The 10,231-nt window shown below is 38.9% G+C and overlaps 1 protein-coding gene across 1 annotated transcript; it reads left to right on the top strand.

The window, feature by feature from the left end:
- The first annotated feature begins 2,128 nt into the window (after positions 1-2,128).
- Positions 2,129-10,136, top strand: LOC148077539 (testicular acid phosphatase homolog). The gene is made up of 9 exons (XM_087793489.1): positions 2,129-2,215; positions 3,966-4,121; positions 4,846-4,944; positions 7,072-7,167; positions 7,500-7,632; positions 7,792-7,874; positions 7,993-8,099; positions 9,733-9,914; positions 10,027-10,136. The coding sequence occupies exons 1-9, from the start codon at positions 2,135-2,137 to the stop codon at positions 10,134-10,136; spliced, it is 1,047 nt and encodes a 348-aa protein (XP_087649615.1). The 5' UTR covers positions 2,129-2,134.
- Positions 10,137-10,231: the final 95 nt, after the last annotated feature.

The raw sequence follows: 10,231 nt of genomic DNA, 5'->3' as shown, positions 1-10,231 counted from the left end.
TGTTTAATACATTATTTTTGCCACATTAAGCGAGTTTATGTTTCACATTCTTAAATATTACACACAAATCCAAGCCCATACATCAATATTCTTAACATTTCTTTTGAATATTTTATTTTAGTATTTTTGTTTGTCGAAAGAAAATATACGTATTATTTTATTTGTTTTTGTCATGTTGTTTCTCTTGTTTGTCATTACATACAAGACAATAATGATCAATTATTTACTCAAAGTATTTAAGATCTGAATCACTTTCTCCTTGACCCAACATCTGTGCAAGATCTTTTTTGTGAGTGAAATCAATTTCTCACTCTTGCTTCAGACTTACTCATCTTCCTTGATACAGTTTTGATGAGGCCAAGCTGCATTAGGTTATCCACAAAAAAGTGTATGGGATATGAGCTTCATAATGTGACTCTTTAAACGCCCCGTTCAACTCTGGGAATGTGAGGGACAGCTCTCTAAAATGGAGGCTTATTTTATTTAAAACAACAAGACCAAACAAGTGAGTAACAATTCCAGTTTGTATTGGTTAACTTTATTAAATTTAAGAGGCTTGTGCTTATACAATTTGTGTGTATAAGTTGTATGCATTGTTTCATGTATTTGATGTTTTATTTTAACTCAAGAAGGAAAAACGAATACATATAAGAAAAATAATAATAATACTTGACTTAGTTATTCATTTTGATATGATATAACATTTCAAATCTATCATTTGAAACAGGACTTGACTCTTAAATTTAATATAAATTCTAGTCATTTGAGATGCAACAATAACCTTTAAAATAAAGTTACAACGCAGGAATTCAAAAATACCTCCTAATAAGGTCACTTATGAAAAGCTTTGATGGCTTGTGACAAAAAAAAGTTGAAGTAACTCTTTAACTCTTGTGTTATCCCTGGGTCAAGGTGACCCGAAGGTCCGGAAACAAATGTAATTGTTTTATCCCTTGTGTTGTCTCTGGATCAAGATGAACAACCTTCACCACAGCATACGTATGTATTTCTGGAGGTCGTTGACCTTGACCCAGAGACAACACAAGGGTTAACAAGCACACACTTTGTTAGGTAAGAAAAATAATTTAATATATTTTATAAAGATTTTTTTTTTTTTTTAATTCTCAGTCATTAGACTGCTGCGGCATAAAGAACAAAGCTAAATAAAACTCCAAAAGGAAAACTGTCCCAGGGGCGTGGTCAATATGTCGCGCATGAACAGTTTTCACAGCAGGAGGTTTCGATGGATAAGAAGCTGCGGACAAACAGGTCGAACACCAGCTGGGCTGAGTATGAGAGAAAGTGGACTTTGCAACAGTTAGATATATAAATAAATACATGCTACTTTAGTTCAGTATGTGATGACACAGATTAGTTTATATCATTCCAAACACAAGCTGTCAGTCACTGGTACTTCTTAACTTCTCTGAATCTGATGCGATTCATTCTCAAACAAAACAAGTTGAATGGTAAGATTAATTTAAATTAAGTGGAAGAATTGAAGTATCTTGTGGTCCAGATGCATGGTATAAGTGAGTCCTGATGAAAAGCACAACTAAAAAGCAGATAGATCTACAGCACAATTCCAACCTAAGGTAGTTAGCAAAAGAAAGGGATCAGGACTCAAAGATGTTTACTTGTTTGATGGATGCTTATTCACTGGTTGTATAAGAAAAGAAAAGCAAGTTAAGAACTGGACGACATGTGTTTACTCCATGATCCAGACGAAGCTCTTGCTGTGGCACCCCAGGGTTTGACTTCAGTGACATAATCTGTTTTGACTTCTTCCAAGGTGTTCCGACATGGAGATCGAACGCCGATCGAGTCGTATCCCAGGGATCCTCACGGGGAGGACGTGTGGGCTCAAGGATTTGGACAACTCACAGAGGTGCGGAATACGTGTAGAAGTTTACCTTCCATGTTGTTTGGAATAAACTCAGATTCTAGAATGAAATGGAAAAATAAATAAATATGTATTGTCTTGTCCAATTCTAAAAATATATTTTGGGCCTCGTGAAAGAATTGATGATGTTATGCAAATAGCTAAACTATGATATTACATTTGCCAAACCTTCAGGAAAAGGTCAGAGTCTACAAAAAATAATGATGCGGGCAACCTTCCTTTCAGCTGGGTATGAAGCAGCAGTATGAGCTCGGCAGATTCCTGAGGAGACGCTACGGACATTTTCTCAGCCAGAACTATGACCACAAAGAAGTAGGTGTTTTTAAAAAATCTTTGTATGTTTTTTTTTAAGAAACAAGGCCACGGACGCTAATGTGCATGGTTTTGTGAGAGCTCTGCAGTGGCCTATATTCTGAACACAGGGATTGTTGCCCTACATGCTGTCTGAGCACCACGCTAGTGAACGTGCATGTCTGCCTGCCTCCGGGCTGGCAGCTCGCTCAGCATGCTGTCATCATCAAGATTTGATTCTGGTCCCTTTTCTCTGGCTCACACCCGGTTACGATCACAAACCCGGATTACAGGCCTTTTTTTTTTTTTTCCTTAAATACGCCGTAATTACCACAAACATAACAAACCTTCTCAGTGGCTGTCGTCAGTGATTTGTCTCCCCGGTTCCCGTCAACTCGTACCCCCGCGTTCCCTGAGCTGCCACGTCTGTTTTAATTTGACAAAAGGGGAAAAGGGGGGCGGGGGGGGCTTCTCAGCATCACAGAAACATCCAACCTTATCAGCGTGATTTACGTGAGCAGAAACCTGACACAAGGTGACAGGGAGATATAGGCGAGCAAAGGCTGATGTCAGAGGAGATTACAAAAAGACAGATCTGATCTACCGCCCTCACTCTTCCGTTCAGATCTCTTCTGACTTTTGTCTCTTTCTTTCCTGGAGGGGTTATACCTGATGTGACTTTTTCTTTTAGTGCCTCTTATGATGTTGTCTCACTCAAAAACCACACGTTCAATCATCTGCTCGTGTGCGGTCAAGATCTGTATCTGAACGGATCGGCGCCACTTTCTCCGAGGAAACCACCGGTTGAATCAGAGTGAGGTTTACAACCTTCATATCAGGTCCCAATGGGACCCGTAGCTGAATCGAGAAAAGAAGGGGAAGAGAGTTTTGTTTTTTAATAATTAAAGGACGTTCATTTGTTTAAGATGTGAAGCTCCACAAAAGAAAGAGAAAGGTTCTCAGCGTTAAGTCAGTTGAGGTGGCTCAGATAGTTCATGATGATGTCACACGATCTGGAGCTTATTGTTTGGACTATTGTTATAGTTTATTTTCGTGTCTAAATAAGAAGGAGCTGTCTCACCTGCAGTTAATACAAAACTCTGCAGCGAAAATTCTGACCTGCTCTAGTAGGAGAACTCACATTTCCCCGATCCTTAAATCCTTAAAAGTTCTTACTTTCAGAGCTTTTCATGGTCAGTCTCCTCCTTACATCAGTGATCTGATCCAGCCTTACACCCCATCTTGGGCTCTGAGGTCTGTGGATCAGAATCTACTGATGGTTCCTCGCACACGGTTCAGTAACAGAGGAGAGAAATCCTTCCAGGCTGTTGCTCCTAAGCTTTGGAACGATCTTCCTCTCGCTCTGTGTTTGATGATCTACTGACTCCTTCAAGAAACATCTTAAGACATTCTTATTTGTGCAGGTTTTTCCTTGATTTTCTGGGACTCCTGTGATGTCTTATGTTTTTTTTTTACTTTAATTACGTACTGTATTATTAACTGTATATTGCTTTTGATTGTGCAAGCGCTTTGTGACCCTGGTCTAGAAAGGCGCTTTACAAATAGTTATTACTTGAATTAACTATTACTTACTTACTTACTTACTTACTTAAACTAGCTTTTCAAGGAATCCCAGAGTAGTACAGCAAAGATCAGACCAGCACTGTAGAGTGTATCTCCATTCCAACATGGAAATGTTTTTCCGTAAGACCATAAAAAACTGTATCAGGAAAAATGGAATCTAAGTGGACGTTCCTATCTTTTCGAACAGCTCTACGTGCGCAGCACAGACTACGACCGGACTCTGATGAGCGCTCAGGCCTGCTTGGCCGGGATGTTCCCGCCCACCAGGCACCCCTCCCCGATCACACCGCAGTTACCATGGCAGCCCATTCCGGTGCACACCGTCCCCAGAGCCCAGGACAAGGTGGGACAATGAGAGGAGTAGTCTACAGTAAACTATACATAACATATATTGATAGATTGAATAAAAGTACCTGAGAGTTCTCCACGTATACATGCACAACAACGATTCTATGAAGCAAAAACAGCTCATTGCACAACATGATATCAGGCCCTGAAGTTAATGAGTAAGAGTTTAGAGTAAAATGAGTATTAAATACTCTTATATAATAATAATATAAGTTTGACACCCATGATGAAAAGGGCTCCAGAGTGATTTATTCTGTTTGACGAGACAAGTACATAAATGTCCTCATTAAAAGCATTCATTTGACTGACTATGAGCCCAAGGGTTTTCTCAGAATATTTCTTTAAACAAATGATTCCCGTTTAATTAGATTCTGGATTATACAAACACTTATCTTATGATGAACAGCCTTTAATTTAATTAAACTCAAGCATTTATTTCAAATTGTAGTAAAGGGAATTCTTCAGATACATGTACTTTCCTGAAAAAAATGTTTTAAATTCACAAGCTTAATAAAAAGGAGGTGCTCCCTAAAAAAAAAGTGTATCTATTAGAATTACTGTTACATTTAACCCATGAGCAGTATAAACATTTCACCACTTTAACCAGAAGCAGAAAATCAGTTCTACGTATGAACTGAGCACGTAATTGTTCCCTTGAGATTCAGAAAAACACCTGCAGCGTTGCGTGTTGTTTCCACTGTTGTCTCTGTTCTCTCAAGCTGCTGAAGTCTCCCGGCAAAGATTGTCCAAGGTTCAGAGCCCTCATGGCGGAGACGTTCGAGAGCGAGCCGTACCAGAGGTTCCTCAGAACTCACCAGGTACGACCACCAGCAGAAGAACCTGCTTACACAACACAAGTCAAGTGCTTCAGCTGCTCCTCCGATGGGTGGTGGGAAAATAACCGTCACTCACATGGTGGAAATGTAATCATCACCTCCATCAGAAGTGTGCGTTGTGTGGAAGACGCCGTGTCCTCGCGGTGAATTTTTCTCCGCCGCTGAGAAACAGAAATCAGTTCAGGGCGAATTCTCTCACATGCTCAGAGACGCTAATTAACGGCTGGATTGAATTAGATGGTGAATTACAATGAAAAGGTTTTAATTAAACCGAGTCCCATGTGTTGCCTATTAAGGAGGTAAGAAGATCAGGATCAGACAACCCACAATGAATGTTAACACCCTCTGCTGGAGGCACGCGGCCTGCAAAGGTGCAGGCAGGTATAACACGTTTTGCTTTTCCCTGACAAAACTTCACAGCCTGGAGTTAATTATACTTCAGAGACGCTCCCAAACAATGCTAACGTAGCCGCTGCGAGGAGTGCTTTCCGAAGACTTTTGTTTAGAAAACTGAGAAAATATCTTACTTAACACACCTCAGAGACTCATCAGGAACATTTGACAGGGTGAGTTTTAATGAAGGTGTTGAAAACGTTCCGGTGCATGTGAATAATGGAAGAACATGGGAATCAGAATTGTTCAATTGTGTGGATAAACGTTTATTCTTTCAGCAAGTATACACGGCCTGAATTACATTTGCAGTTAATTCCATTGTCGTGCTTGTTGTCTTTAAAGCAACTCCATGTAGGGTTCAAATAATTGCTTCTGGCGCCCCCTAGTGCCAGAGCAGTGTAACAACTGCACTATCATAGACCTGTACTGCCAGATATAGCATTTTTATTTGTTTATAAAACAAGATAAGGGTCTCTTGTTTTGTCATTGTTTCTGTTTGTTTTATATTCCGGGTAAATTCAAAAATCTCTCAGTACATAAAATACAGTCTTTGGCACATAAAATAGTTTCCTGGTCACAAGACACTCACAGACTCTCTGGGCAGAAACTGGTTAAGAGGGAATTGAGTAGCTAAGCTAGTAAGTTTTCCCATCAATATAAATGTTCCTGTAAAAAAGCTCCTCTGAATTTAATTTGATATGGGGTGATAAGATTAATAGACTCTATCTAGCTAGCAGAATAAATCATTTTAAATTATGCAGGGACTTTCCTGTGTTAAATGTATGTTATGTGCTGAATGCATGAGTCATGGTTTTATGTATACTATCATTTTTTATAACGAATTCATTGGATGAGGGACTGTCAGTTGTAAATTACTAAAAAGTTTCATTTTATCAAATTCACAAGAGTGGAACTCACACTTGAATAAACCTTTTTGATTCTTTAAAACTGAAATATTTCAACAGTTCTGGTTTACCAGACTAAGACGATTTCTTACACTCGACCATATGTTCTATTTGGCAGATGTCTAGAAAGCAAAACTTTTTTCGTGCAAATATCTCAGACAAAAATTAATTAATGTGCCTAAAAACACATCTCAAGTCACATGTGTTGATCTACACACACACATGGATCTTTAGAAATGTATTAGAACACTTGTTTCAATGTCTTCCTGAAATACACATTTTTATAGTCAACGGCAAAATTGGCTTTTCTGTACCTTGATTCAGGTATAGAAGACAAAATACTTATTTGTAGATCCTTCATTGCCAAGTAGCTCTATCAGTCCTTACATTGGCTTCCCGTCTATAAAGTGCATTTTGAACATATATTGTTGGATAATTACATTTATAATCTTGTTTCTTTATTGCCTGAGTCGATCTGTGAATCTTCATCCACTAAATTGCCAACAAAAAAGTTAAAATTTAGACCTTGTAGGACACATAAATCCAAGCTTGGCATGTTAGCAACCATGTTGTTAGGTGTTGGCTTTGCTATATGGATTTGAGCGGTTGGCTAATCGTTTCTGTGAAGGATTGAGCGATAAATATGTGTGTTTTTTTTTTTTTTAATTAATTAATTAAAGACAATTTTAATTATCAGCTAATGTAAGTTTAATTTAACATCTAATTGTGAAGTTTTTTAGTGTAGGTTTCAAAATACTTAAAAAAAAATAATTGTATGGCATTAACTTTTTCCCCCCTTTTTGATATACAGTACTTTGTTGAGAGGCTGTCCAATCATACTGGATATCCAGTTTCCAAACTGGTGGGCAAAAAAATCTGGAGAGTCTACGACACACTCACCTGCCAGGTACATATTCAACCACTGTATATTTTCTTTCAATTGCTTTAGCTCATTCTTTAGACGTTGGATCACATGTCACGGTTAAATCAGGTACAGTTGCGCCCAAAACAAGATGTCATATTGAAGGGATAATCAGCTCAGAGGGTCGATCTAGGCCAGGTTGAATGCATCCATTCATACTAGGAAAATGAGCATCTGTTATCACCAGAGCTAAGCTAAAAATAGCTTGACTAATAAGAAAAGATGAAAAAGGGTCGCTTGAACCAGCCTTTGTTGTGATTTGTGTAATCGGTTTATTCGCATGATTCATGGTAATTAAGCAAAATCTCTCTGTGCAGAGGATTCATAACTTGACTCTCCCGCGATGGGCCACCCAAGACGTGCTGGATACCCTGAAGAAAATAGCGTCTTTCGAGGTCATCTACAGCATCCTCAGTCACAAGAGGAAAGAGAAAGCCCGGCTCTCAGGGGGTAATAAAATAAAGAACCTTCACCTATTCATGTCTTTCTAATTGCATGCTAATCTTATCAGGGTGACGACAGTCACACATTGTCAGGCCAAGGGCTGTGTGTCAGTATATTTGGTATCTTTTAAAGGTCACGGTTGTTGTCTCTTTTTTTCTTTTAAAGGCATACTTCTGAAAGCAATCCTGAGGAATTTCACCAGTGCTGTAGAGCAAGGCAGCCCCCTCAAGTTCATCATGTACTCGGCAGTGAGTTTGATAATCCATCAAGTGTCGTAACACAGACACACATCGCAAGTGTCTGCGGAGTCGTGGGCTTCCTCAGTAACGACGTCCTCATTGAGGCAATTTATGTTTGTCATTCCAGCACGACTCAACACTCATCACACTGCAGGCTGCGCTCAACGTCTACAACAGCCTTCTTCCTCCTTACGCTGCCTGTCAGCTCTTCGAGTTCTACCAGGAGTATGATGGGTAGTTACCCCTCCCAACCCCCCCTTAATTCGTACATCCTTCCTCGTCCATATTTCAGGAGGTTCACTCGAGCAGGTTAAATGGGGATTCAAATTAGTGTACGAAAATAGCAAATGTGACCTTTTTTTTTTTCCAAGAGTGGGAAATGAACAAGTACAGTCGTAGATTAAGTAAAATCGATTCCGACACAGTTTTTGTGTGGATCATCTGAGGTAAAATAAAAGTTGACCCCAATATGATACCACTTTCAATATGAGTAATGTCCTCACATGCAGCCTGGAGTCAGAAGAAGAGTGGTTGTCCATCACAAGCTTATTGTTGCTTGAGTGCTCTAAAGGTTTTGACATTGTGGGAGGAGGTCTGCTTGAAATACATAACAATCCTACACAGTCTCTTGCTTGATAGTAAGACGAGTCTCAGAGAGGATGTGAGGAGGAAAGAAAGGTGAAAAAAAAACCTCTTTATGTTTCAAGCTAACGTAAATAGTTTTGGCATGAATGAGAAAAAACACATTGCTGCTGGAAGGAGCAGCATGTGGATCAAAATGTATAAGACTCTACATACTGTGTTTTGCAGGAGGAACTCTCTAATTCAACATGATTAAAAACTACTTTTGTGAGAGCTCTCCAAACTTACCATGCCTAAATCCTGACAGTAACACTTTTCTAAATAGATGTCGCTTTTTGCACATGTGTTTAATTCTTTTTTATTTAGTTGACAGTTGTTTGAATATAAAATAGTTTAGATTCTGGGTTTGAATTAATTAAAAATAAACCTGAAAATGTATATTCTATTTTTTTTGGTGAAGCTTAATCGCGATAGTGAAAGACTGTTTCTAATGAGATTATTTACGTCAAAAAAATCATCTGGATAATGTTGGAAACACACGAGGGACGTGAGTGTCTCCAAATCCAATTTAAAATGAATTCTCAATTTTAAAACATGCTACAGTGCATAGTTTATAAATGAGGTAAAAATGATGGCATCAAAACCATTCACTTTTTATAAAATGATTAGGCATATGGTACAATGGTTGCAATCTTGGTGCCAAAACCTTTAAATTAATGAAAGTATCGTCCAGAAACTGAACGAACATGATTTAAACTTTGCTGCCAGCGTGTTATAATTACACCATTTACATTTATTTTTATTTATCTTTCAGTTTTGCCAGATCTATGAGCTCTTATGTTTCAAAAAAATAAACCTGCTATGGCATCTACAGAGGTCTAACATTTAAAAAGCCCCTGAAATCTGCAAGACACGTTTTTTATTTGTTTGACCCCTTTCAAGACGGTTTAGTTAGCTTCAGTTTTTGTGTCTTTTAGCAAACTAACTCTAATAACAGATGGCAAATAAAATGTTCAGGGACAAAGGAACAGAGAATAAGGTTTTGGTGCTGAAGACCATCTGGACACGTTTGTCACTCTCTGTGGTGCAGAAGGAGCTGAAAGCTACTGGTTTTGCTTGTGCATTCTTCTGTGAAATGTTTTCCACGTGTTGAATCCATCAAATGAAATAGACAAAATAAAAAATATTGAGTAAATAAAATGCTTTTTAGCCTAAACAGTGTTGAACATTCACATCTGAGCAGCTTTGCTCTCGTGATAAAATATGTTTTCTCATGTTTGTACAGATCCTATTCTTTGGAGCTGTTCTACCGAAATGACAGCATGCACCAACCTTATCCCAACAACATTCCCGGATGTGATGGGATGCATCCCTGTCCTTTGCCTGCATTCACCGAGCTGGTGCAGGAGGTGACGGTCGATGACTGGCAGGACAAGTGTGGCTCCAGACTACGCTGGTCTGGCATGGGTGAGAAAAAAAAAAAGTTTTGCCTGAACTGTTGTTTTTTTTTTCAAAGGAAAATGTATAAGATATTCACTTCTAGTTAACATGTGCATAACAGGATTGTTGTCTCTCACAGGGATCGTCACAGCTCTCGCTGTGGCGGTGGGTCTTCTGGCAGTGGCGCTGTTGTTCAGCATTGGAGTGGCAATTCACAGGAGGAGAAGAAAATACTCCAGAGGGGTCTAGTGAAGAAAGCTCTAATAACCATGTGGCGCTTTTGAGGAGAGTTCTCTGGATTGTACTGTGTGAATGTACACTGATGCATTTTGACAGAATTCATT

This window comes from Callionymus lyra, chromosome 6 (assembly GCF_982586985.1).
Source record: "Callionymus lyra chromosome 6, fCalLyr1.hap1.1, whole genome shotgun sequence".
NCBI classification, from domain to species: Eukaryota; Metazoa; Chordata; class Actinopteri; order Syngnathiformes; family Callionymidae; genus Callionymus; species Callionymus lyra.
The sequence above is the reverse complement of the archived record's forward strand: the minus strand, read 5'-3'. Positions and strand labels throughout refer to the sequence as shown.

Excerpts from the sequence above, each read along its gene's own strand:
- LOC148077539 (XM_087793489.1), top strand. The coding sequence starts at position 2,135 with ATGAAGCAGCAGTATGAGCTCGGCAGATTCCTGAGGAGACGCTACGGA. Across the intron at positions 7,168-7,499 it reads ACGACACACTCACCTGCCAG|AGGATTCATAACTTGACTCT; the intron begins GTACATATTCAA and ends CTCTCTGTGCAG. Across the intron at positions 8,100-9,732 it reads TTCTACCAGGAGTATGATGG|ATCCTATTCTTTGGAGCTGT; the intron begins GTAGTTACCCCT and ends ATGTTTGTACAG.